This window comes from Amblyomma mixtum, chromosome 3, assembly GCF_055824585.1.
Source record: "Amblyomma mixtum isolate Tamu chromosome 3, ASM5582458v1, whole genome shotgun sequence".
Taxonomy (NCBI): Eukaryota; Metazoa; Arthropoda; class Arachnida; order Ixodida; family Ixodidae; genus Amblyomma; species Amblyomma mixtum.
The window spans coordinates 193,922,285-193,950,144 of record NC_143014.1 but is presented as its reverse complement, the minus strand read 5'-3'; the positions used below and the strand labels follow the sequence as shown (position 1 = coordinate 193,950,144).

At 41.6% G+C, this 27,860-nt stretch overlaps 1 protein-coding gene across 1 annotated transcript; it reads left to right on the top strand.

Moving 5' to 3' along the window:
- The first annotated feature begins 283 nt into the window (after nt 1-283).
- Nucleotides 284-27,644, top strand: LOC149353162 (uncharacterized). Its single transcript, XM_089582352.1, has 6 exons — nt 284-516; nt 1,085-1,145; nt 1,238-1,309; nt 9,901-10,037; nt 10,125-10,230; nt 15,838-27,644. Exons 1-6 carry the CDS (start codon nt 429-431, stop codon nt 15,926-15,928), a joined length of 555 nt encoding a protein of 184 aa, XP_089438478.1. The 5' UTR covers nt 284-428; the 3' UTR covers nt 15,929-27,644.
- The last annotated feature ends 216 nt before the right edge of the window (nt 27,645-27,860 follow it).

The following is a 27,860-nucleotide window of genomic DNA, read 5'->3' as shown; positions in this document are numbered from 1 at the left end:
GGGGATCAGTCTGTTTAGCTCCCGGAGATTCCGGGCATTGCCAGATTCCGCTCGATGGAATTCGCTTTCGAATTTCCCGGCATAACGTATCTGCCATCTGCCAGCAGTTTTTAAAACAGAGACACTTGTAGTTTACGTTGCTGGCAGGGAGTGTTACAACTATCTTCAGGCTATGAATCTCGTTTGGGTGCGAAAAGTGTGCGAACCTTGCGAACCTGTGCGCCCGTGCCCAATATTCTAGACATGGAGGAAGAAAAAGTTTTTTTTTCCTCCATGATTCTAGAGCACTGTACCCGTGCGCCGTGCGTATCAACGGAAGTCGCTCTTACCTTGCGAACCTGTGCGCCCGTGCGCCGTGCGGATCAACGGAAGTCGCTCTTAGTTTCGCTCGTGTTTCGTTTCCGGTGCTCGGGTTAAATGTCGCGAGGATGAGCTATCGCCCGAATCAAGGTTTATATCGCACCCTAGACTTCGTTACACCTGTGACCCGAGTGTGGGGTATTTTTTCTGCCATAGGTGAGCACTTGGTCAATTGCTAATGTCCCTAAGACACTATAAATTGTGTTCGTGCAAGCCGCGTATCAGTATAACGAAAAAAATAAAAAGGGCTGCTGCTGCTTGTATTGCACTGTAGGACGTAGTACGGGCTGTTTACTGCTCGTATCGTTTAACATAATGAGGCGTGATGCAAGAAGCACACTCTGAAATACGAGAAATTTTGCGCCGCTTTATCCTCGCTCATTCTTTTGAGCTGCTGTGTCTTTGCAAGCAGTTGGCACGTGTGCGTAGCAGCAACGTATGTATGCGCGGACAAGACGCGTGCGTGCACGGTTCCTATATTATGTCATAAAATGTTACGAACTGTGGTATACAGATCCGTAGCGCATAACTACCCTGCTTAACAAGGGTATAAGCTGATTCTGCTTCGTGCTTCTGTTCACCTAACCGGTGGCATGTATATATATTGCTATGAACAATCCTTAATTGCAAAATAATTTTTCTACAGTGTTCCGCGTAGGTCTCACTCGAACGCGCCTTCCCTAACATTTCATGCCTTTTTTTTTTTCTTTCTCGCTCCTTCTAGTTTACTGGGGTATAGGAGCAGATATCACGTTTCACGGCGATTCCTTGGGACCGTACATACTGTACGTATCGAATGGTGCCCTTTTAAGAGCCGGTCATATATGTGTAGATTAGTTTGCAGACCTGCGTTGATATTTGCCAACTTTCATTGCAGGGTTTCAGCTGTGTTCATTACCCTATTTGAAACAGCTTTTGCTGTGGACCTTTTCCTGGAGGTTTGCATAAGGTATTTCGTTTTGATTTTCTAGTTTAAATGTACAAAAGATTGAATACTGAAATTTGGTACACAAGTACCGAAATTGCATACAGAAAACAAAGCAGAACTAAGAAAAGTTGACTGCTGGCTCCTGGCTTGTTTAACCTTCTGTTTGACTATAAATACAGATTGGTTATTTTCTGGTTGTAATCATCTGGCTCTTGTTTATACAGCGCAAACCTTTTGCAACAAGATATTTGCCAAAACCAAGCTCTTAGAGCTTCATTCTTGCCGCCAGAGCATGGACAGTACAGCTTTAGTGTAAAACAGCAATTCTTTAAAAAATGTGCACAAGCTGCACCAAGGGCTGCAAAACGAGGAAGGCTTTATCCGTGATGATGGAAATATATTAGTGGCAAAGGAAGCCATTTACAATCTTTCCAACCACATCATGGCTGGGCACACACACATATGTAACTGTGTTAGCTGGACTATCTCATCAAACCATTGTTTACATTATGGCACATTGAATGGAGCATCAAGGGACATCTACTGGATTTTATTAACCATATCTTCTTTAGGTAATCGAAAGCTCCTTGCCGGAATAAGCATAAGCGTGGCCATCGAGCTGAGAAACTTGAAAGTATTATTTAAAACATCATTTTTCTCCTTGCTGCAAGGCCGCATTTGATGGAGGCGAAATGCAAAAGGCACTCGTGTGTTGTGTGATTCACTAGGATAGAGAGCTGGGCCAGTTGGTACATAGTTCTAAAGAAAAAAAACCAGCGGAAGGACGCAGACACAGAGTCGTCCTGTGTCCCTCTCGTGTGTCTGCGTCCTTCTGCTGGTTTTTTTCTTTAGAACTGTGTTATGTGATGTCAGCTCATCTTACAGAATCCCAGGTGGTCTAAATTAATCTGGTGCCCTGCACTATGGCATTCCTCGTAGCCCATGTTGCTGCGCGACGTAAAAGCCCATAATTTACAAATTTTATTTGCATAATTTTTCACTATTGGAATGTCACTTTCTCTTTGGTAGGCAGCACCTGCAAACCCTACCGTAGAGGCACAAAGACTGGCTAATGCATAGGTGATGAGGAGCATAACATGAACTGAGATGCATATGTTTTCTTGAAACTGTAGTTTAGCTCTTTTGTTACAAAAAAAAAATGAGTGTTTTAGTAGTCCTGAGGCATAATTTTTTTCCTGCAAAATATGTGAGGTGTAAAAAAGAAAAATTTACATGAAAAGATGGCAGTAGAATGTGCTTCCTGAAGAAGTTTATTTCAACACAAATGCTCTGTGTGAGTATTGTGAAAAAAATAGGCACACACACAAAAAGTAGAAAATTTAGAAAAATGTATTGACTAGACAATATCTCTTGTAGAAAAAAAAGATTAAAAACATTCTGAAATGTACAAGATATTTCAAATTTATATTTGAATTTATAACTCAGAAATACTTTTCTTGCTAAAAGTTTGTTTTCTGACATTACATGAAAAAGCCATTTTTTTCACACCTAGTAAAAAATTTTCAAAGCAAAATGTAATGTACCAAAATATAGCTTGATAATGTGCTTTTTTACATTATCAGTTTGAACTAAAAATGTTTTTTTTTAACAGAAGCAGAAAAAAAAATACAGAAACATAAAAAGTATATCCGCCATCACAATGAAAACAGCACATACTTCACAAAGGATGCAGAAAGGGAAGTCAGCATGGTCTGAGTGGCCGAGGCCATGTTGACTAAAAAAGAAGCGCGCCAAAGGGACAAGGATAAGAAGACCGCTGTGATTCCTTACGCACACGGGATTTCAAACCCCCTGAGTAAGATAGGAAAAAGAGTAGGAATATATGTCGTTTTTCCAGCTCCGGATCTCTTGTCAAGCCTGTACAAGCACGTAAACCAGATCGGTCGCAGATACGTTGGTTGCACGACAAATCATCGCAATAGGCTTGTTTCCTGTGCTCAAGGTGTAGTTTATTCAATTCCCTTGTCTTGTGGCCATGCTTACATAGTCCAAACCGGCAGATGCCTTAACAAAATACTATCAGAGCGCAACTACAATGTGACTACGCGGATTTCATGCCCCCTGGGCATCCACTGCCACGATTGTAAATGCAGACCTCAGTTGGGTGACATGAGCGTGCTGAGCAGGTGGGGCCAAAAACATTGTGAGCCTAAAAGACCGCTGTATCAGCACTCCGTCCATAGCCCTTCTGGATAAAAAAATTTCGTTTCCAATCGATAGCTCAGTTATCATGATTTCCTGCCCGTTTCCTGCTTCGGATGTTTATCATTTATGTCTTGTCCTTCTTGTTGTTTTGATGCTCTCAGTATGTTTTCTGAGGTGTCGGAGCAATTAACCTTCAGTTGTTAGTCAGTGCCTGTGTCTCGTCTTCCCTTTTTGCGTCCTTCGTGAAGTTTGCGCTGTTTTCATTGTGATGGACAACCAACTAGCTCATGATGTGTTCTTCATATCCGCCATACCATTTGTGAACATCTACTCACATGAAAATTACAAAAGGTAACAAAGTGGGACTTGCTTGTAGTGAATAGGTAATAAACTAAAGTGGTTCAATATGCCCAAAATTTGTATTATAAAAATTCTCCAAGAACTCTCGCTGGAGAAGCAAAATTTAATCAGCAAGAGAACAGCAACTGGGAGAGACCTCTTCTGTGGTTTTAGCACCGTTTCGAAGCCTCCCATGGCGTTTGGAAAGGCTGCAAAAAACCAAGCGACAATGTCAGCTATGTTGGCTTCCCCACAAAGCACTGCAGCACTGGTGGCAGCAGGTCAAACATCACCTAGGGTGGCTTCCGCGCATTACAGCGATGTCATGTAAAAAATCGGACTACAGGACGAAAGCTATTGCTGTTGTCACCACCTCCGCTCTGTGACAGTTGACATGAGCAGAGGATGGCTTTTTGAAAGCTACAACAACCGACCATGTCACTGGTTCCGAGGCACGCGGGTCTGAGAGGCGCGAACGGGTGCTGACCACCTGACTACCAGCTGTTCTCACCACCATATTTTTTGTGGCACTGTTGGCAAAAACGAGATAAAGTGTGAACCATGGTGCTGGCGCTTGCCGAACCATCACTAGTCACCCGTGTACTGAGGCAAAGCCTGCTGCCTGCCATTAGAACAGGCACAGCTTGGCACTCAGCAGTTCGATTTATCTGTTTTATGGCAAGCCGCATTCGATATATAAAGTAAGAAATGCACGTGTTTGTTGAAAATATTTAGGAACAGTTTGATATAGCCAATAATTCATAATATCCGTGTTCGTTATAAGAAGGTTTGACTGTAAATGTCTTGAAAATGCTCTACAATGCTTTGATTTTACAAGAAACTATTTCAGAAGATGTTACGGACGATTTAGGACCAGTATGAAAACATCCACAGCTTTCGCGAACAGCTTTGAGCTAGCTATTACGAAACGTCAATCCAAGGTCGGTGCCCTGATTTCTAGCGGGCCCGTAGTCTATTCTTTTTTGAGCAGATAGAAATAAATCTTGCTCATATGATGTTGAGACACTTCAGAAGCCAGACATGTCATTCATGACATCAGTTTGGCACGTAAACCTGCTCCATAGCAAAAAAACAGACAAGAAGTGGAAAATGAAGCCTACAGGTGGACAGGCACCCACGTTTTGTGCTGAGGTGGTTAAGATGGTTTTCGCAAAAATTATCAATACAATAAGACTGGCGATGTCTGTCGCAGATATCTACAGCCGTATTCTTGCCAGTAGCAATGTTACCGATGTGGCAGTCTTTTTTAAACATTTAAGAAAACAATGAAAAAGCAGAGTTAAACAATGTAAGTTGCGAGAGGGAAAAAAATTGGCCGCCTGCAGTTTCTTGAAACAAAGAAAAGTATTGTGCAGAATCCTGTATGTAAAATGTGTTGTAACCGGGGGTTGTACTTTTTGGTCTTTATTTTTTGAAAATTCGACAATTTTTCGGTTTTATTTCAGGATGCCACTTTCGGTTTTTTTCGGCGAATATTATTTTTGATGAATGAATTACTGACTTTTTTCGGTGACTTAATGTAGCAATTCTGTGTAGTCAAAAGTCATTTAAAGTCGATCTCTGTATTTTTGTCATCCTGAAGAATTTATTTGCCAGCAATTAGCGTGTAAATGGTAATACTTGAAGCTGCAGTTGTAGAAAAAATTGCTGCCCTCAATAAATGAGTAACTCAAGTTAAGTGAGATTGCCGGCTGACAAAAACGGAAGTGGAAGTTTACTTCTAAGAACTAGGTTGTCATGTTATCGTTGAGTTGTCACGCTGCGTTGAGTATATGGGCATCACTTAGTCTGGGTGCTGATGGCAGTGATGGAACTGCCGCTCAATCATAGCGATAGCCACAGTACACTTTTTCGTGACACCCATTCGCAGTTTTGTGTCAATGTCCTACATTCATTTGAGTAACCTAATAAACCTACTGACTGCTCTAAGCAGGTCATGATGGTGAAGAAACAGTGCTTAGCTAGAAGACAGCAAGGAGATGATGCCTTCCGGTCTGCAGAGGCATGTAAGTTAGCGGAGCAGTAGCTCAAATCACAAAACTACGCTGCTTATCCTACAATACCATTGTCGCATCATGCGCCTGGTTGCCCTTTAAAATATAAATTGCTAGTTAAACAGTCAGCATTGCGCTGGTTTCTACCACTCTCCATATAGCAGACCTACCAGAATACGCCAATATTTTTTACTCACCTATGACAGTAGGCTGTCTGTTTAAGCTAGCGAATCTATGTTTAGTAGCCACACCTACCAGCTTTAAGCATTGTGTGTAATGCAACTAGTACAAAAATACAAATTGCATGCTTGAAAAATTGAGTAGTGCTTGTTTGGGTGAGACAAATCTTGTGTCCCGTGGAAAGCGTAAGATAAGGTGTTATTCAAAGAAATTAGAAGGAAACATTGTAAGGTATGAAAGACAAGCTTGTACTTGTAAATTGACAGAGCAATCTAGAAAGGCTAAAAATTAATGAACCCATAGTGATAGCAAGTTGCCAACTTCCCAACTCGAAATTCAGCTAATACTGAAAAAGGCTGAATTGGAGAGTTCTTTATAGTTGATTTGCAACAGTCAGAAGTGGGCTGGTGTATTAGCTATTGACGCAAGGTTACACGCCCTCAGCCGCAACCCCATGAGTTTAATTGCTGTATGTTGTGTAGAAAAAGAATCGCAGAGCTCCGTACACGGCAAAGTAAGTGAACATGCGCACCACCAGGAAAAATCGCCACTGTCAATGAGAAAAGGATGAATAACAAGAAAAGAACCCTTTTAAAAAGTTAGAGGACAGGCAGAAATAATCTGTCAAATTAATAGATTACTGATGATGATAAGCATCTAGTAAGCACCACATTCATGACATAGATGTGGTTTTAAAAATCTTGCTTTCACCAAAATACCTCCAGTATCACTGTTATTGCCTTGTTAATGTCTGAACCAATGACTTTGAATGAAAATAATCGTAATGGAATAGAATTGTAGTAAAATCATGCTGATGTCCTGGCCCTGCTTTGGAGAAAATATGCAAAATTGTTGGTGTGTATCAAAAAACCCTGACATAAACTGCATGTCAAAAGCAAAGTTATTTGCAAGTTTGACTAATTTCTGTGACCTTGAAGGCTCCATTCTTACTGGTGCCTGAAGTTTCTCACGCTTCAACCATCTTTTAAAAGCAGGTGAAAATGGGCTTGCAACAGCATCTAGAGGAGGGGACAAGGACAGGGATCTATCACTTATTTAGGAGTCATGAGATGACCACATTGCAACTGTAAAAGAGGTAACCACATTGTATTCAAAGAAGAGCTCAGGCTGGTTGGTTCCACTGAGGGGCCAGCTTGAACGATTAGACATAGAAAGGAGGTCGACAGGCAGCAAGACAGGACAAGAAACACGCTTTCTATGTTGTCCATGTCCTCGTTCAGGTTGGCACCCCTGAATGGAATTGAACCAACTAATCCAGAACCTTGTAATTCGACTGGCCGGTTCATGCATATAACTGTGAAAGCAGTGCAGAGGACAGAATGCGTGGATGCAAAGCAGTGCTGAACTGACAACTAAATATTTATACTTACATAGTTGTGTCATTTGCACTGTTTTAGCACTCACATTGTATTTGTGATAATCGCCGCCAGCTTGCCATGAACAGCGTTTGGGGGCTGGGCTTTGAAAAATTTAAATCAAAATTTATCTACATGAAAAGCATGTAAATAAAAAGCGCTCGGTACATTTGTAAATTTCAATTGTGGTCTACAATAGATAATGAGAATTTGAGGCTGTTTTAACCTCAATCAGAAAAAGGAGAACTGGACCTTTACATCTGCACTACTTTAATTCAAATGTGGATGCAAATAGAAAGGAGCATTGGCAGCATCTAAATAATAACTCCATTACAGTATTTTGCAGTTTGGTGTAAAATTAGTGCTACTCAGTATGAGAGAATCTTGGCCAAATGTTAGCGTACTGTTCTAACCAAGTTGACTGCACAAGCACATTTAGTAATGAAATGGTTAAGAACTGGGTAAAAGTGTTTTACTTTTAGTAGCTTGAAGCAGTATCATGGTTCTTTGGGGCTGACAGGCAGTAGCATTGAAGGTTTAGTTTAGCGACTCGAGCTATGAGGGACATCTTAGTGAAGGGCTCCAGAAATTTCGACCACCTGGGGCTCTTTAACGTGCACTGACATCGCACAGTACACGGGCCTCTAGAATTTCTCCTCCAAAGAAATTCAACCGCCTCGGCCGCGATCGAACCCGCGTCTTTCGGGTCAGCAGTTGAGCACCATAACCACTGAGCCACCGCAGTGGCTAGGCGAGTGGGTCAACATGTTTACAAAATATCTTTATGCACATCTCTACATTTTCTTGAGGCTGAGTGCTTCAGCACTGAAAAAAAAAAACACATGACAAAAGGTATTTTGTTGTAGGACTGCAGGAACAACTCCTAGCCATGGTGGGTGCATTTCATTGGAAGTGGAATGCAAAATCATCTGTGCTATGCGACGTTATTGCATGTTAAGAACTGATGGTACTTAAAATTAATCTGGAGCCCTCAGCTAAATCTTCTCTCACAGCCTGTGTCCATTCTTGAGACATTAAATGCCATATACTAGTATCCTACATCATATATTTTTGCAATTTTATTCAACTTTTGATTCCTTCCATGTTTTGTGCCTCTTTAGTTTTAGGTGGTGTCTGGCTGTTCATGATGTCTAAAAATAAATAACCAACCATATACCTCTTTTTCACAAGCTAGATGCTTTAGTGCTCTAGAATGCACTATCACGCATGTTAAAAGCACCATTTAATGTATGTTTGTTGCTAAACTGGTTTTTGATGGTGATATGCTTGTTGTGACAGTTTGTCTCTGTAATCTCAAAGTGGCACTGAAGCATTTATTGTGTATATGAAAATCAGTGTCTGCAAGCTGAAAGCCTACAGCAAACATTTCATTTAGAAAGAGTTGTAAAAATGACTAAAAAAATCTAATACAAGAACCATTATCCATGCTTGCAGGTGTAAAATTACACCCCTTGCAAACAACAAGGTGGCACACAGAAAGTAAATGCTCAGCATTTATGGGCGTTAGCAAAATTTTACTCTGCTCTTCAGTTGTCAGTGTACTGAGGGTTCCATGTGTGCTTTTGGTTCTTTTAATGCTTTTTATGAGAAATATGGCGATGCATATGTATGGGAGGTCTCCTTATGTCCTCAGCCAGTGTAGCCTTAACCCGTCCTGACTATGGCTGTTTTATTGCGTGGAAAGCTTTTAATGGCAGCCTTCATGTTATAGCATGGCTACTATTATTATGTGGACTTTCTTCAAAATGTGACAATAGGTGTCGGAAGAAACTGCACCTTGTACAATTGCTCCATAAATGCGCACACAGTGGAAGTTTCTTTTGGGTGTCCAGCCAAGGCAATAAAAAAATATAACCCAGTACGTAATTGTGTCAATGCAAGGAACTGTCATCGTTGCCAGGTTACAAATATAATAGAAGCAAAACTATTAAAACACAAAAATGTATCACAAAAAGTTTTTTTAAGCACTGATGGAAAAATATAGGCAAATGTGTACTGACATTAGAGTAAGACATTTTTAGAGATCTTAGAAACTGTGCGGCACCTCAAGTTAAATTGTGCCCACACATCAAGTTGCCACGACGCAGGCACAAGGAATGAAATAAGTAAGGTGCTGGATGCCAGCTTCCAGTGTTCTGTATAACAAGATGATAACCACGCTGAGGAGAAATGGGGAAGAACCAAGGGGGAAAGGAGGTGAGGCAAGGGTGTCTCAACAGTTCTTGGGTCTTGCTGGTTTTGGGCCACCAGTCATATTTATAATAGGGGAGTGGTGGTGTTATGAAAGCACATCTTTTCTCGAATTGAGCAAAAACATTCTTGATAGCCTCTGCAACAAGATTGGGTGCAGATATTATCATTTTTGTTGTCTTATGTATGTGATGCACTACTTTCAGAGGTTCGCAGACAGTTTGTGTGCTGTGCCATCAGGTTTTGTTGGTCAGAAAAAGAGACAAATGAAGGTTGAGTGAGGTTTTCGAAAACTGACCATAGTGTCGTATACTTTGATTTCAAGGGAAGAGAGAGGTTATTGCCTCCGCCTATGGAGGGGAATTCGATGGGTGGACCTGTGGCGGAAAAGTGTCCTGTACTTGGCCTTGTCTGTCCTGTGCTTTGCCTACCACAGCAGTTCCTGGCTGGGAGGTTATGCTGGTGAGTTAAAGATTTCTTTTTTCTCATGAAGCTTGTAGCCAGATTTTTTTAGTTTCATATTCTTTCTTTCCTCTTGTCAAATTCTAGGTGCTACAACGTTAGTGCTATCTATCCTTTACCTCATCCTTACCTACAAGAATCACCTTGAAGTCAAAGAGGCTCTTCTGGCTGATAAGGAGGCATCATATGACAGGTATTGATGTTGCATTTCATATCATGGTAGTTGCTGCATGATACACTAATGTGCAAACATGTCAGCATATTTGGGCCCTGTAAAGCCATAATTGCTGACCTTATTTGTGAACGCAAGATGGAAAAGTGCATGAGAATGTGGTTCCTCAATGTATGTCGGAAGCTTGCATAATGGTGTTTTAAAGATGAACAAGTGTGTTATGTTTGGTGTGATGACATAAAACAAGTACATTGACTTCATTAAGGAATTAGAGTTAGCTGAAAAATTTTGAAGCCGGTGTGCACTGTGTTAATATAGGACCATGTGGCTTGATGTACTTGCAATATAGATGATGCAACACGAGGGACAAAACAAAAGATGACACGGAAAGGCTTCCTGTCATGTCCTCTGTGTCATGCCTTTTATTTTCTGCGAATTAACCAGATAGCCTGTGTGTACTTTGGTTTTCCATCTATATTTTGCTTTTGTCATGTAGGGTTAAAGCCGCAATGGTTGCTACAAATAAAAAAATGACTGACGATTTAGCATTCATCACTAATAACCTGTTTAACTCCGGGTGGCTAATTCGTATCAGTCATGGGGCCGCGTCCTATCATTCATACTTTCAATGCAGTATATATATTTGTTTCATTTGCTAGGGCTACACTAGTTCATCATAAAAATGCATGTTGTAGCATAAAAGTAGGATGCGTGTTCAGGGCTCCACTGTAGTTGAAAAAATTTTATGGAAAATGCTGGTCCAGTGTAAGGACCACACCCCCCGCCAGAACCGAAAAAAAAAAAAAATGTGGGCCCTTAAACGAGTATATACGTAGAGCCCTTCGTTTTCGGGTTTTATTTTCGGGAATTTGGGGGGGAAAAATTGGGCGATATTTTTTTGGCTCAAATTCATGTACAAATCGGATTATGCAGCAAAATGTACCATAATTCAAGCTTTATCAGGGCTTATTTTGTAGCAGAAGGCAATTTAGTGTAATGCTCGTTTTTGTGCAGGGCATAAAATGCTCTGTCTTTGCACATAGTTTTGCAAACAATAGGGAAACAACAGGTTGTAGTACTGCTACACTTTTACCAGCTTATCTTCTTATTTCATTTTCTAATTTATTACAATTATTTTGCCGCGAACATTATCATCTGCTGCGCAGCACTTCGTCATTTGTTTATACACTACGAAAGTACTCATTAAACATCACGGCAGTCTTTTTAAATGCAGAAGAGCCTTGGAGCAGGCCGTCATAGCGTAGGTATCACTTGATATAGTGATGCCAATAAGTCATTTCGTCAGTACCTGTGTTTTGGCTGCTCGATTCCAAGACGTACTAGTTTGAACCCTCTGTATTAGCCACAAGACAGGTGCTGGTTTTCGTGTGGGGTCTTCAGCTTTATACACAAAAAACTATGTTCCTTAGAATGCTTATTTTCGGGTAGAAATCAGGCTTAACCCAGTTTTTAAGAAATATGTTCGGGGTGCAAGAATGGGGTAAAAACTTGTTTTGCCCGAAAACGATGAGCCCTATATACACGGTATGTGTCATGTATGTTGCTCATCAGTCTGTGAAGTAGAATATCGTGGCACACTGAATATCATATGCACTGAATCATGGCATCAATGCAGAGACAATTCATTTCTTTTGGGTCAGTGAATTAATATGGAAGGTTTTATTTATGGTATCTGTCTTGCAAATATCCCCAAAATTGTTCTTGCATAAGGCTGAACTCGCTGTCCGATAATTACAATGTTAAAGAAATCGTATTCCCTCAAAACTCCTTCCAAAACTCCTTCCGCAAGCCTAACCACATTCATGTGCAGTCATTTGCAGTGCCTTCACAGTGAATACGCAGCCTGCTCTTCAACGTACTGAAAAGTTAATTGCAGAAGCTGCAAAATTTTGATTAGCATGTGATACCAATCGCATGGGCAAATTTAGTGTCATGTTCTGTGAATGACCGCCTTTACATTGGCTGCAGAATGCTCTCATCTCCTAGTGAGTTCGGCGAACTCACTCCACTCGGCTGAAACACTTTTCACACTGTACACGTGACTAGTCAGCTTTCCTGTGCGACAAAAACTCCTGCGTGATGAGAACTGTGCGACGAAAATGCCAGCATGACCTTACTTTGGGGAATAAGTACAGAGCAGTGCTGGCATCTATAGCCAGAGCAGATGTGTGCTCACCGTCTGTGAATGCACCTGTCCAGAAGCACACTGTCAGCACTGCACTTAATCTGCGTAATCCCCAACTCAAGGATGCTAGTGAACTAGGCCATGTCTTTCTTGAGTCAGGTCAGCACAAAAAGTTTGTGCGCATCTGCTTTGGCTTTGAAGATGCTAGCACAGCACCTAACGTATTGCTCCGCAGTTCGTTGTTGTTGTAATGTTCGCATAGCACGCATCACAGCCGGAGGCAAACATTTATTGAAAAACAGTGGACAAGAACAGGTTACATATATAGTCAAGTGGGAAAGGGCGTCGAACGTCACATGATCACACACGATAACACACCCGGTGATCTTTGGGCATGTGGCAGCAACACGCTACACAGAATGGCCATATCGGCATGTTATCACGTTACCACAGTTGTGTTCTTGCCCAAGGAAATGCCTGTCATGGGTGAACAGGTGCAACTGCTCACCTTGTGAAAAAGGAGGAAAGGAGGCAGAGTGCATGCATTGTACTTTGCTGGAAAAAGTACATTCCGCACTGTCATTTCTCGCCTGTTTAGCACTGTTGCCAAAGTGACACTTCAGTGAGGTGAATTGCACTCACTGGAAATGACACTAAACTTGCCCAAGTGCCGCCCATATAACTACAGTAGACTCTCGTTAAGATAAACTCAGTTAAGACGAATTCTCAGATAAGATGAACAGTGCGAGACCTTTGTTTGGTTTTCCATAGGACTCAATGTAAAAAAAAAAAATCCGCTTAAGACAAACTGTTTTGTGTGTCCTTCAGTTAAGAACTTTCTCAGCAGCTGCAAACCACAGCGACCCCATGCAATGGTGCCCGTGGGGCATCCGCACGGCTTGTTTATAGAACGTTTCCACGCAAGAAAGCGCTCCCCGACAAGATAGCTTCCGCGCAACTTCACAGCGTAGTGCGTAGAAGCTGTCTTGCGGGAAGCTTTCTTGCCAATGCGGAAAAGGCAAGGCATCTTTGCTCCTGCCTGTGCACAGCACAGAGATGCCAGATCTTGGCATCATGCGCGTATCGCATGCCACGCATTGGCACTGGTGAACTAAAAGACGAGCAGGCGCGGAGTGCACCTGCCCGTTGACTTAAGGCTTAAACAGCTGGGAGCCGAATTTTTAACTGACACGGCAACACAATACACGTTAATGCGGTGTAGAGATGGCCAGGTATCGGTGTCGCCTGGGCACTGCCTGTGGCGAACAGAAAGGCACATGGTGCACCTGCTTGTGCAGTTGATAGCAGCTACACTGTAAAAAGAGCAAGATAAGAGAGAGATGCACAGCTACCTAGTAGGGCACCTTCAGAGCACTCCAAGCCTCAAAAATCAAGTTGGGAACAAAAGAAGAAAAGAAACAAATAGCATCCGATGTGGAAGAGAAAGAAGAAAACTAGACCAATGCTGTTTTCAAGTAGGAAAACGTTACTTTGTTTCATGCCCTTACTGTTAAGCTTACTTCATGCATAGTGCCATATATATGTTCCATTTGCAATACCCTCTCATTGCAAGGCCATTTTATTCATTGTTTTCATGTAACACATATTTGGACATGCATAGCATGCTCTTATATCTTTTTTGGAGGCACTTCTGTGAAGGTGAACTACTGGTAAGACAGATTTTCTGGTCCCTTAAAGTCCATCTTAAACGAGTCTACTGTATGCACTTCGGCAGCGACAGGCAGTGATGCGCACACGGGCACAAACAATTTGTCAGAGTGCAATTACTAGAGCTGCCTCTAATAACTTTTTAATTCACCATCGTACATCCCATTAAGTCCTAGCGCAAACTGTGAGGTGTAGAACATTGAGCGTGCCAAAGGATGCTAAGTGATTTTTATGTGTGTCTCTCGATGCATGGTGTGGCCAGAGAGGTTATACTGAGTTCATGCCTTGTTGACATGTAACGCTATGCGTCATGAGGCAGTAAGTGGGTTCTGGTAATGGGCCATTCAGCATTTGTGCTCATGGTGACTGAGTGCATCACTTGGTAGAATTACTAGCAGCTGTCACTGTATAAGAGCCATTTGCCAAACGGGGGGATCATTTCTGATCTTCACTTGGAGCATTACTGATAGGCCTTTTGCAACTGCTATTGCGTTTTTCAAGTGTTCATCAGTTCACTTGCTAGATTCACCATTAGTTTTGTAGTAAGCATTCGAATGAAGTTGCAGTAGTGGTTTATAGATCTGGCAAAGTGCATAAACTGTTGCCAAATGGCTCATAATTCTTGTTCATGCTGCTGTAAGCCTGTTCTGGAAGCAAGTTTTGGTTGTTTCCAATTTGCCCCTAAACATTTTTGTCTGCTCTTGGGTCTGCTCTCAGCACATGTCCTCAGTTTCACCCCTGAAAGTGATATGCTATCACTTTGACTGCAGCACTTGTACCCATTCGCTTTCTTTCCATATGTGACCACCTAGGCAAAGCATTGTTCTCACCCAGTCGACTGTATCATCACACTCTACTAAATGATGCACGCAGTGCCATGGCACACTTCATTCCTTAACCCACATGCTCAGAGCAGCTGCTGCTGAATCAGTGGCAGCTCATTGTGGCTGTCAGCTGATATGTCATGGTGGGTCCAATCAGGTCCAATCAGGCAAACAGCGTCAGATACAGTGCCCAGTACTACTGTCCCAGGTAGCACCGAACATTAGAATAGTGTTATAAAAATGTTATGTAAGTTGGAGTAATGTTACATGTTGCATAGTAGCTTTACATTAACCCAGCGGTTTCAGCGCTGTGTGTGTCTTGTCTCCTTCTTGGTCTGTGTGTGTTTGTGCTGTTGAACCATCACTATGAATCTACACCAACTAGCCCAATCTGCAGTTCCTAGCGCAAACTGTGAGGTGTAGAACATTGAGCGTGCCAAAGGATGCTAAGTGATTTTTATGTGTGTCTCTCGATGCATGGTGTGGCCAGAGAGGTTATACTGAGTTCAGATGAATAGGAAAATTCTTAATTTGTCGTGTAATTTTTGAATGGCCGAGAAAATAAAATGTTTTGAATGATAGAAGTGTGGCACAAGTGGAATAGGAAGTACTATTTGCAAATGAAAGGAAGTTTCAAACGTTTTCACACCACTAAAGGTGATGTTTTTGTAGAGGTTGTCAATGCACAGTTGGCTTGCAAGGAAAGATGCTGTATATTCATATGTACAGGAGCTGCCAGGAGTAAACAGACAATGCTGCCCAATTCTGAGTGTACCCAGGCATATCCTAGCAGAAGGAAAGGAATGTTGTGTGTCCGTACTCAGCCGTAGTAGCGATGCCTGCCTGCAGGCATGTATCGTGCATTCCCTTCCAGTAGGCAATATGTAACAAGGCTTAGAAAGTCACAGGGCACTTCATTTTTTGAATCTCTGCACCTGTATGTCTGAATATGTGACACAGGAATGACAGTAGCTGCTTCTTTTTGCCTAGGTTTGACGCTCTTGAAGAAGAGGTTGATGAGACGCTCCCCGAGCCTGATGTTGACACTGTTGGTGATCAAGACCGCATCTTGGAAGTGTGACAGCTTGCCTAGCTGTCTCTTGGATATTCACATCCATGACAGTTGGCAGCCTGTGCCAGAGTCGAGTGGTGAAAAGTGCTCTGGGAGGTATCGTCTACTGGAACCAGTGAGTTTTGTAGGTACTACCCTGTTGAAAGGAGGCATCTTGCCATATTTGATGAACTGTTGATCTGATGTTATATAATGCAGAGTTCTTTTGTTGTAGTCCTGTGCTGTTTTATTTTGAAACACTAGAAGGTCCCAGAACCATTCAGTTGCTGCACTGGCAAACGGATATTTCTTGTGAATCTAATCTTTCTGTTAGCCAGTGCTTGCTCTGGGTTGGTCTGGTGTGGCAGGCTAATGATGTCGTGACTGTTTACTGTACTTAACATGTTTGATTTCATTGCAATTACTTGTTTCGTCCGAAAAATGGAAACAAAGAGCATGTTGACCTGTTTCCATTGGTTCGTCCTGAAAGTCTCCATCCATTTTCTTTGTTCTCAATATGTTACAGTATTTTTTTTTACACTATTACATTATTGCCTTCTTCTCATCGTGTGTGGACTTTACAACTTTTTGCACATGTACTGATTTCTTAGTGCCATTGGAGTTCATACTGTTTTAAACTTTTATGCTCATAGTGATGCTGGGAAGGATATTTGGGTTTTGCTGTTTTGCTGGTCAGGTTGCTTTTTCGCAGTTTTTTAGAACTGTTGTCAGTGGCAGCCCAATGTTTATGATATGCTATTTTGTTTGTGGCTCTTGAGGTGGTGTATTTCTGGCTTTTATGTGCAATGCCCATGCCATGACATTGACTCTGCCAACTTGATGCCTGCACTTGTTTGTCCCTTGAAGCAGTTGCTAATTGCCAGTAGTAGTGAAAAAATTAATAATAAAATGAAAAAAAAAAACTGTCGTGCCAACTTTTAGCTGTAAGAGTTGTGTTTAGTTTGCACAGAAAAAATTGGTGTTATACATGATAACATGGGATTAGCATTGCTTTTTTTTTTTCATGTTAAAGCTATTTGTTCTTTTAGGAATGAATTATGTTTCCTGCCAGCCACTCGTAGTTAATGATGTAAAAGCATTTTTTTTTTTTAACCTTAGTTTCTAGTATTAATGGTGACTGTTGTTGGTATACTAAAATGTGCCTGTGATCAAAAACGAAACTGTTGGTAGCTAAATAAGTACTGAAAGTGTGGTATGAGCATTGTGCCTCATTGTTTCCATTGAACTGCAAATTTCGTAGTTTAAACAGAGAGAGAGAAAAAAACATTTCTTTGGCTATTCGTATCTCAGCGTACAAGGTTCTGTTTTCTTAGTCTTCACGGGTCTGATTTGGTTTGCACTTTTTGGGACACACTTATAGCTAGTTTGTATTTTTTTTTTTTTTTCAATTTGCTTGTTATTGTAGAAGGTTCAGTCCTCAGTTCATTTAGTTTCGTGGATTAAGCTCACAAGTGGTTCTGTGTGTGGTAGCTTTAAATATCTTGAGGTTGAAGACCAATAATTTTTATCTTGCATGCTGAGATCAAAGCATTCCAACATCAGAACGAAATTTTTTAATGCTGCAGATATGTGCATGACTGCAGTTAATGCTGAATTGCTTGAGCAGCTTAGCACTTTTACAGCCCTTCATAAGCAGTCAGATCAAGACACTGATCTCATGCTCAGGTATTCATAGTGTGATGCACATTTCTGTGCCTTCATTTTACAGTCTTGATTATCATGATAAGATGTGCATCATGATAAGACATGCACAAGTTCCCATTCATGGCAGCTAGCAGACCTGTTGTTTTTTGCAACAGTCAAAAAGCAACTTTCCACTGCATCTAGGACAACTGCTGCTAGATTGATCCAACTTTTGACTTACGCTGCTGCGTTGTATGCATAACAGTGCTAGATGTGCTGTGTACAGGCACTGTTGGAAGTAAGCAGAGTTAAAATGCGATAGCATGCTCCATTTATTTCTCCACACTTATGCTTGTCTCCCAAAGGTTTCTTTGCTCCCAGATGAAGCAAAGCAACTGTGTGTTTGACTTTTCATTTCCCATTGCCTTCAGTGCCATTCTTCCATATCTAGAACAACAACACTCTTGAGTGTGGCCCATCAAAAATTAATGTAGGAAGTAGGTTCTTGGCTCACTAAGCATGCTAAACAATGTTCTCAGTTGCTTTTGAAGGTGCTGTTTATAGCTGTTATCATCTTTATTTTGTGTACAGCCTTAAAATACATCACCTAGTCTCCTTGTGGTGATGCCGTTCTTTATAGAATCTCTTTCAAAATTGGAAGAAAATAGTGCAATTTTTCAAACTTAAAAGTACTATGCAATTTTATTTAAATAGTGGCATGAATAACCTGATGCACTGATAGACCGCAGTACTCTCTTTACATGTTGACAGTGTTGGTTGTTTCGGTTCTTCAAGGATGTTCTGAGAAATGAGAAGTTGAAAGCCTACCTGTAGTTCTGAGTTTGGGCCTCCACTTTTCTTAATGCTTGTGTTTGGTGGTGCTTTTCTGACTACCATGATACATTTCTGATCAATATTTATGGCTCTCTGAGGGCAAAGGGTCAGCGCATTTTGTTTGGCTGGCAAGCTTTGCAAGTTATGAATTACATCGTCATGTCTAGTGGATCTCCTAGACTAGCGTTGTCATATGGAGCCCTTAAAGGCCTACTTGACCGAAAGTTTACTTCGGCTAATTTTGCGCTCGATATAGTGTGCATGTCATAAACAATTATTATATTTAATATTAGGGCTGTGAAGCGTCTAGAATTTTAGTTAGAAGCGTTCAAAAACCTCTGTAGCAGACGACGCAGTCCCCTAGCGGTGTGCTGGACAACTAACAAACCTGACCGGAAATGACGCACAATTGAGACACCGGCATCGCCGGCTCGCCATTTTCAGGCGTTCAGAAGTGAGTGCGCGCTCCTTGTAAGCTCTTCTTCTGATGCGTTTCTGGCTATTTTCACCGCGAAGCTTGATGGTCCCCGAGAAAAATAAACTGCTGGCATCATGTCGACGAAGTGCGCGGCCACGGAAAGGAATACGAGGAATGCGGAAAGCACAATGTGTACCTCTCGGCCGCTGCCCTTCACCCCCGATCTCGAAAGGTGCTGTCAGCTGTCTGGAGCTCAGGTTTTAGTGTGAATTCCCCTCTCTTCTTCAGAAAAGATAATAGTGGATGACTGACGCTTCTGCCTCGCGCTAACCCCTTTTCTGGGTTGGGCTTTGTCAATAGACCTCTCCCGGTCTCCATCATGCACCAGAGCACGCAAGTGTTTCTGGCCAGATCGGCAAAGCATGCCACGAACCGAGAGGGTAATAATTCGGAGAAGGAAGGCTTTAGAGGCGTGTCTAATCGGGAGAATAAAGAGGACGGGGAACCGCTTGTCACAAGCTAGCTTAGCTGGTTCAGAAGCTAAAGTGGACGGTTTTGCTCATTAAAGTGCCCTTCTGACGGCACGTTGTTTACACCAGGCAGAAGTCTAAGGGGAGGTCTGCTTCGTCTGAAAAGGAATCAACATATGCACGCGTTTAGTGCACGTACAGCTCTGCCCAATGCGCAATAATGCCGTTGTGTGCCCAGTGTATACCTGCTGCCTCGAAGATTCGCAGGCCGGGCTGAAAATCCTGGAAGGCCACATGAGCGTTATTGAAAACGCCAAATTTCTTACTGCCTCACGCCGTTCATACTTGAGGTCGATTACAGAAAGCTCCAGCGTTACCATTTGAGGCGCGTCTCCAAAACCGCAAGAGAACTGAACGCATGTTATTTGAATGATAATATTTTCAAAGGAAGGCAACATGTAATTTTGATTATATGTTTTGCATTACTCAGTCGATACAGACACACTGCCTACGGTAATTTGCGCGGTGGGCGTCCATGGTCGACTGGGGTCCGGCAAACGCGTCGTTCTGCCCAGCTGTGGGGTTTGAAAAGATTAGAAAAACTTTTCCGTCCCAGCAGTACACGGGCTGTAAGTGATTCTAGGTAAATACAGTAATGAACGCAGCGCATAGGTTTTTGTTCATTTTAATCGGCATGTATTTCGCAACGCGCAGTGGCTGGCCCGACCGAGGCGCGCAAGGATGAACCAGCCCACCATCGGCACCGCATTCATGCCGCGGTCCTCGAAGAGAAAAATATATATTTATTTTGTAACACAAATTTTGTTTCTGGCATATTCTTTCGCTTAACGCAGCGCTTGATTCTCTTGAGCTCCCTTTTTAGACATCCAGGTGTTTTTATTGATTTACCCCGCGTTCACAGCACCTGTCCCAAATTTCTATGCACAGGCAGGAATACCTTTCGACAGCGGAGAAAAATGAGAAGGAAAAGGAGAAGGCAGGTCATTTTTTTGTATCGAGACAACCATATTGCACGCACAGCAGAGCGCACATGTGCTGTTGGCACGCGCGTGCCCGCTCAAAAAAGCCGACTTGATAATACAAGCACTTCTACTTGGCCTTCATTTGAATATGCTTCCTTCCTCCGCTATGTCCGAACTTTGCACAAGCTGTAATCGAATACTGCCAGGCAAACAACGCTCACTAGCATTGAGCCGTGATCATCTTCGCTGAGGTTGAGCCAGGAGTTTTCTAGCCTACTACAGCAAATAAAACAAGTTTAAAACTTTTTCTAGGGTCTTTCATCTGTTTTAAGATGCGTGTTTGCACATATACCCAGTATTTATCGCACAAAGTGCTGCACGCGCTACCGGTACTAGCGCTTTGCTCCAGCCGCAACAAGCAGACGCTCCGAACCTGTCAGGCCTCCAGTCTCAAACATGCGTTACTTCCGGCGGGCGGCAATGGCGCCCGTTTTTCCAGTTCCGGTATTGAAAACTCCGATTTTTGTGTGCCTTTGGCACCGTAACTGCTTGAAACTGCAGCGTAATGTTTTGTGGGTAGCATAATACGGGGGTGTACTATGAAAAAACAACCTTTTTACGGTTTGAAAAATTTCGGTCAAGTAGGCCTTTAATGTTAGAGCACAGTGCTAATCACAAAGAAATAATGTCAGTGTTGAAAAATATTGAGAGTAAGTTTGGAACTATGATTGGCTCTGTAACTTTAGCTACCTGCACCCATCACAAAGTGTGCTTCATGAGACCAGCATAAATTTGCCTCATCAGACAGGTGCAATTATTGCACTGTCCTGTGAAGCATTTGTTGGAATTTCTTGCTATCTTCTCTATCTTCTTTCTCACCACTTGCCAGGTGTTTAGAGGCTCCATTGGTGAAGCACTTTCTACTTGCTGAATGGTTATTGAACAGCAGGGTGGGAATGAACATGCTAAAGGTGTCTTTTTGTAGTGTAAAAAAAAAAAAAAGTTTGAATATCTGCTGAAATAGGCTTAGGTACTTTCCAAGTCTCATAAGCTCAGAGCTTTCCCAGGGAGTCAGATTTTCAATTGAAGTTTTAAGCTGTTCTGACAGCTTTCATTTTTGTGGTTTCAATGATGGAAGTGATGTTGCGGGTAAAGGAACTCTGTGCTGGATAGCCACACTTGCTGTAGATTTTCATCTTTAAAGGTACACTGAGGGCAACTCCATCGAAATATTGTTTTTAGTAAAAGCTGCTTTTCTGGCCCCTTCTGGCTACGTAGATGTTTGTCTAGCAGCAAAAGACACATTTATCATTGAGCAAAGCGGATTTAAAAATTTTCCCACTAGTCAATTCAAACTCGTGACTTCCTTCCTGAAAAGAACGCGTGGCCACCATTTTGAAGTGAATGGTGGTGTTGCGTAGCTTCTGAGATTTGTGCCCTCAATTCAGTGTCGACGTCCACATTTTACTTGCGAAATCGGCTGTTGGTGGTGACACGTGACCTTTTGTAGCTTATGAAAACTCTACTTTCGGTTAAAGTGGTCTCTCTGTGATTACAATGCAGTGCTGTATTGATACAGGCCAACTTCTATTTATTCTCAGCGTCTCTTGAAGCCTTGTGCATTAAAGTAGCTTACTACGAGGCAGGTGCTTGTTGTGATGCCACAAGCCATTTGTGATGTACTTCTGTGGCACTAATTATGCGATTTTTAAAAAACAAAAGCTTATCCATGCTCTTTTCACCTCTAAGCTACTGTTGGCTGTTTTGCTCATCTAATGCTCATAACAGCTTGCTTTCGGTACCTCATATTGTATTTTGCGTTTGTTTCATGGCATCATTCAGCTGTTAATTGGGAGGTTTAATATCTAAACTAGAACCAAAATAAAATTCCTGTCATAACTTTGTTATTACAGATTGGTGCATTAATGGTTTGTGGCAATTCACTGTGAGTGATTACATTTCTGTATTCTAAACAAAATGCAGTCAAAATTTGGGTGTTTGTACCCCATTAGCTGCGAGTTGGGTGTTTAGACTTCTTTAGTAGTCCATAGTCTCAGAATACTTACATGATGCCAAAAGCTCTCTTTTCTGCTTTTAATAAGATTAGGCAGAAAAGGCACAACTTCTAGCAACTTACCAGCTGTAACCAGGAAGACCATTGGTGGCAAGCATGAGATTCTACGTACAGCTCCCATTCTCAGTATATATTACATATTTGACAGTTCGCATTAGAGAGCAGAGTGCAACCATCAGATCAGCTGCGTAAAAATCAAAAGAGCGCAGTATCAGTGTCAACTGTCCATGCTTCCTCATTTTAAGTTATCTGTTTAGAGTCGCTACAAGCTGAGTAGACTGAATGTCCGCTTCAGTGCAGATGGATTTATTCACAGGTTTTCTTACCTTAGCTCATCTTGTGCTTGGGCTTTGGCCGAGCCACTTGTTTTCCAATATGTTGGGAAGTTGAGAAACTCGAGAGCTTGAAGTAATGCATCTTCACATATAATTTGTTCAGAAACTAGTGAAAGGTCAGGACATCCTATTGGAGCAGAGCTGGAACTCTGCATTTATACTTGTTAATATTACCTTTTCTCCAAAAAAAACTCTTCTCTCACGAAAAATTTTGTGTTTTGTTTTAATTTTTTCAGTAATGGCAGTAGTACGGTGAACCCTGCCTGCTGTCTTTTTTGCTTAGTAGCAGAAGGTTAGACATAAGCAGGGAATGTTCCACTGAGTGAGTGCACCATAGTCTGCCTTAAGTACCTAATCAGCATACAAAAGTGATATGGCACCAAACCCTCATTAACCAACCAATCTTGTGCTTCCGTCTGCATAGACTAAGCTGTTGCAGCCTGTTGGCTGTAGGTGGACAGTAAAGGCTGGCTACAGTTCCATAGAGCATTGTTGTTACTATGAAGGCCTGTGGCAGATCTGGTGAGGTGGTGGGAGAATGGTGAATTCTGTGCATTCGGCAGAGAAGTAATGCAAGTGACCTTTGTCTCTCCCCTTTTAACTAATGTCTAGCTAATTCACTGCTGAGGTTGTCTCCCACCCGAACATAGCACTAGCATTGGTCTTTGTGTTTTAAAGGGCTGTTTTTTCATACTGCAAATACTTTTTAAATACTTTTTAAAAGATTGACTGCTAAGAAATTTTTGATGTGTATACCCCATTTCCTTCCTTGTTAGTAGAATTTGTGTCTTGTTGTGCCATGCCAATCACATCAAGTATGGCAGAGAAATTTGTTTTTGCAGCAGCACGTTTTTTCGCACTCAGGTGACAAAGCTTTCCCTAGCTTTGCTGCTTAGTGCCACACTGACTGCGCTTACTTAGCAGCAGGTATGTGAGAGAACTCTGCACAAATTCTTTAGCTCCAGTGCATTGTGGCATTCATAGTGTAGGGCACCGAAGGAGGGAAAAATTGCTTCCAGGGAAAGAAAATGACGTAGCTGGCAACTTTGTACGCACTATATTTTTGCATCGCTGTCATAATGAGCCTGTTCCACACCATACACTTCTTTGACTCAAAAATTGTGCACAGTTGTTCAGTTTTGAAGGTTATTCTGTCCAGTGACACCTTTTTTTGTTTTCTTTCTTCCTTCTCAACATCTGAGCTTTGGACATATTTGGAGGCTTCATTATTTTCATATTTGAAACAATGCTACCATTGTGATGTCACTAGAAAGCGTATGTGCAAATGTGGTGAAGCGGAGGCCATCTCTCCTGAAAGTAGTTTGCAATAAGTGCTAAAGCACTTCAGATTATTTTTATTACTGCTAGTGCAGTCAAGCGAAAGTTGAAGAACAGGATGCATGCAAAAAAGCATTTTATTTCAACATTTGGGCTAGAGCCCAGCTTGACGAAGGCCAGGTGTCTGCCTAAACGTTGCCCAGGCATTGGAATAAATTGTTTGTTTGTGCATATTCTTCAAGCATAAATGTTACTGGATCCTAGAAGGCTTTCATTGAATATGTATATAAAATACACATCATAAATTTGCTGCTGTTGCATTTTTTCTCTTCAGGCATGCTGCTGAGGTTTATGCCAAGGTTGTTCCAGCTTATTATGCGCACAAAATATCTTTAAAATAACAGAAGGCTTTATGCAAATCAGATAAAGTGTATGTTGCTAGCAGCAGTGTGTCATAGTTTCCAGAGTTTGTTGTATTGAGCTTAGCTGATTAGTTGGCTGAATAATTTTGTTGCAGGGATATCTGAGTGCTTAAAAATGCCTGACAGAAGATATTCCGTTGAACTTCACCTTGCATGGTTCTTTTTCTTGACTGAAAAAGAAGTCCCCCTGAATTTCAAAAATATTTTGTGACAGTGCATCTGCATGCCACGATTGATGTATTGTTTAGCATGCACCAAAAGAGCGTAGTCTCATGTATGGTGCCCTCTGCCAAAGAGGGCTTCACACTTTGTCATCAGAAAGAGACAAAATGCAATCCATAGAATCTTCACCTTTTAAAGGCTTTAGATATATATATTTTTTTTACCAAAGGAAAAAACTGCAAACTTTCACTTCAGAATTAATTTATCAGGTGTTTTTCAGTATTGCTTGCAACCTTCTAATTGACATAGTGGCAGTGGAAAGTTTAATTAGAGACTTAGCTAGTTAGATTCAGTTAATCAGGTACGATTAAAAAAAACATATGAGACATGAGTACTGACTACCTACAGTTAGCTCTGTTTGTATACAGCCTTATATTCTTTCTAAATTGCCACATTTAGCAGGGGTGACCTGGTTGTAAAGAATATATTTGAAGCAAATCTAAGGTAGGAAAATGAAGTTGCAACATTGGCCGACAAGTCTTATTTGGGAACTTGGATGTTGCAATAGTGCTGGCTACTGTCATGGGGTGTTAGAGCCTGTTACCTTGGGCAGCTTGTATGTTTGTGTCCATGCATGAATGCAAAACTGCAGTGATTTGGAAAACTTTGCAGAACCAAGGCGTAACCATATGCCATGTCTGAAATGGTACCCCAAAGCAATGATCTGGTTTTGGCATTTATTTTTGGTTACTTTTATCAACAAGACTTGCATTTCCAAAGACTACTTGGGTGGTGTGTTCATTTGAGCTTTTCGTGTTTAGTTGTTTATTAAGGAGGTTATTTCTCTGGGATTTTTTTTTTTGTAAATTATACTCTACCAAGGATAGCAGCATTTATTTGCCTTTGCTGTTAGTATTTAATAAGCACAGCTTAGCATGACAGTTATGAGCTGGTTTTGAACAGCTTGTTAACATATGTAGTGCAACCTAACAAGGTATTTTATTTAGCGAGTTTTCTTTGTTTTATAATAGTTTACCGGCTTTATGGTACTATCATTGTGATGCAGTGTTACAAAGCTTTGAGCATGTTAACGTAATGACAGTGTGCTGCTCAGCCACAAATTAAAATATGCTTTCTTAGTGTTGAAAGGTGCATCAGTGTTGTGTGTAAATATGTTTGTTTGTCGAATTCTTCACAATGTTCATGGCTTCTTGCATTAATCCCTCCATCTTCACATGAGATTATATCGTAGAAGTTTATTTTCTAAGCTAGCAGATATTAAAATTGCAGATGATGAAGAACCTCAAGGTTATAGTGTCCATTTTGTGCACACCAGTTCAGTGACAAAAAGCCCTTGCCCTGAGGCAAGAAGCCCAGAAAGGATGAAGTGGTGCAAGGGCAAGTCGCAGCTTGAGAAGAATGACAAAAAAGTAAATTTTTTTTTCTAGGCTTGTTGACAAAGGCTGGGATACAGTAATTTTTCTTTTGTAGTGCAGAGTGTGCAATATCTTCAGAGGTTGCTGAATAAGTGACCATGTAGGGAAGGCACGGAGTGTAAAAAGTGATATTCCCCCTGTGTTTTTGTAACATTGCAATTATGTACTGTGTATCACAAAAACAGTGAACGTCAGTAGTGTCTGTCAGTAGGGCCTGTACTTTTTAGCAGTAGACGGTACAGCCAGTGGCAGCGAGGAATAAAGGTTAGAGAGCAATTCTGGTCATTTTTACAACCCTTTGCTTTGTAACTGCAAGATCGATAATGCAAAAGTAGTCATGTTGAACAGGGCCCTGTCAGCCACACATCTAGGGGGATAGAGCCGCAGGAATGGGCACTGGTTGACTTCATGCACAATACTTGAATGCATTGTGAGGTTTTGTATAATCAGGCACAGGAGTGGCATAAAAGTGTTTGGCAGCTGTGCTTAGGTATTGTTTTTCAGTTTCTTTTTCCAAAGTTGTTACAGTACTGAGGTCTTCCCAGCTTGTATTTATGGTAGTGTTGCAGGTTACACTGCTGGAGCTTGTTCCCATTTCGACTGCTGAAATGCCAGCTAGTTTTCACCCCAGTAAAGTAAATTACTTGCTGAGTGGATCTTCTGGAAATAACATATTGTGTTGCGTCAATAATCAGAATAGAGGAAACATGATGATGTATGTCCAGAGGTTCAAATGGACCTGAAGGTAGAACGGGTACAGCCAAGTATATAAATTGTGGTTTAGCTCAAAGAGCATCGCAAGTTGTGTGTTGGTTAGGAGTGGCTTTTTTAATGGGTTTTAAATGGGGGTTTAACGTCCCAAAGCAACTCAGGCTATGAGGGAAGCCGTAGTGAAGGGCTCCGGAAATTTCGACCACCTGGGGTTCAACGTGCACTGACATCACACAGTACATGGGCCTCTAGAATTTCGCGGCCGCATTATAATTTTTTTTTTTTCTTGAGTGGTTAATGGTCTAGGTTCAGTAGAACTGCTCTGTGCTTTGTGTAGTGTTTAAGGTTTGTGGTCTTTCTTGACCAGAAGCCATGATTCTTCCAGCACTGCAGCACTGTCTACTCTGCGGCGAATTTTCTTTCTTAAAGTGTTATGCTTATGAAAAAAGTTGGCCCAAACAAATTTTGTGGTTCATTCTGAAGTGGTGCCATGCAAATAAATTGCAATTTAAACCCTTTGCAGCGAAATGGGCTTGCAGCAAAAAAAAAAAAAAAAACGGTCATTATGTAGTGTGTGCTCTCTACTGGCTGCTAGTTCTTAATCAAGGTTCAACTTACGTGTTGACTCACAGCAGAGTTCGGAAAGAAATTCATTTAGAAATATTCATATTCATCATTATCATTCCTGTTCAGCAAAGTAATCTTGGTTGAAATTCAGTGTGCATAGAAGTGGAAGCGTGTCTGGATTGAGCCTTTTGCTGCATTAGCCGCCGCGGTGGCTCAATGGCTATGGTGCTCGGCTGCTGACCCGAAAGACGCGGGTTCGATCCCGGCTGCGGCGGCTGGAATTTCTTTGGAGGAGAAATTCTAGAGGCCCGTGTACTGTGCGATGTCAGTGCACGTTAAAGAACCCCAGGTGGTCGAAATTTCCGGAGCCCTTCACTACGGCGTCTCTCATAGCCTCAGTCGCTTTGGGACGTTAAACCCCATAAACCAAACCAAACCTTTTGCTGCATTAATTAATGTTAAAAAGGTAGCTTCTTGAGGCTTTCATCAGAAATGGGCATTTAGCAGATCACATTAGAGTGTTTAACATTAACAAATATTGATTCAAATGCATATTCACTGTGTAATATCAGCATACGTAAGAAAAAAAGGATAGGTAGTCCAATTAATCCAGAGCCCTCCACTACCA

Excerpts from the sequence above, each read along its gene's own strand:
- LOC149353162 (XM_089582352.1), top strand. The coding sequence starts at position 429 with ATGAGCTATCGCCCGAATCAAGGTTTATATCGCACCCTAGACTTCGTT. Across the intron at positions 517-1,084 it reads GGGTATTTTTTCTGCCATAG|TTTACTGGGGTATAGGAGCA; the intron begins GTGAGCACTTGG and ends CGCTCCTTCTAG. Across the intron at positions 1,146-1,237 it reads TCCTTGGGACCGTACATACT|GGTTTCAGCTGTGTTCATTA; the intron begins GTACGTATCGAA and ends CTTTCATTGCAG.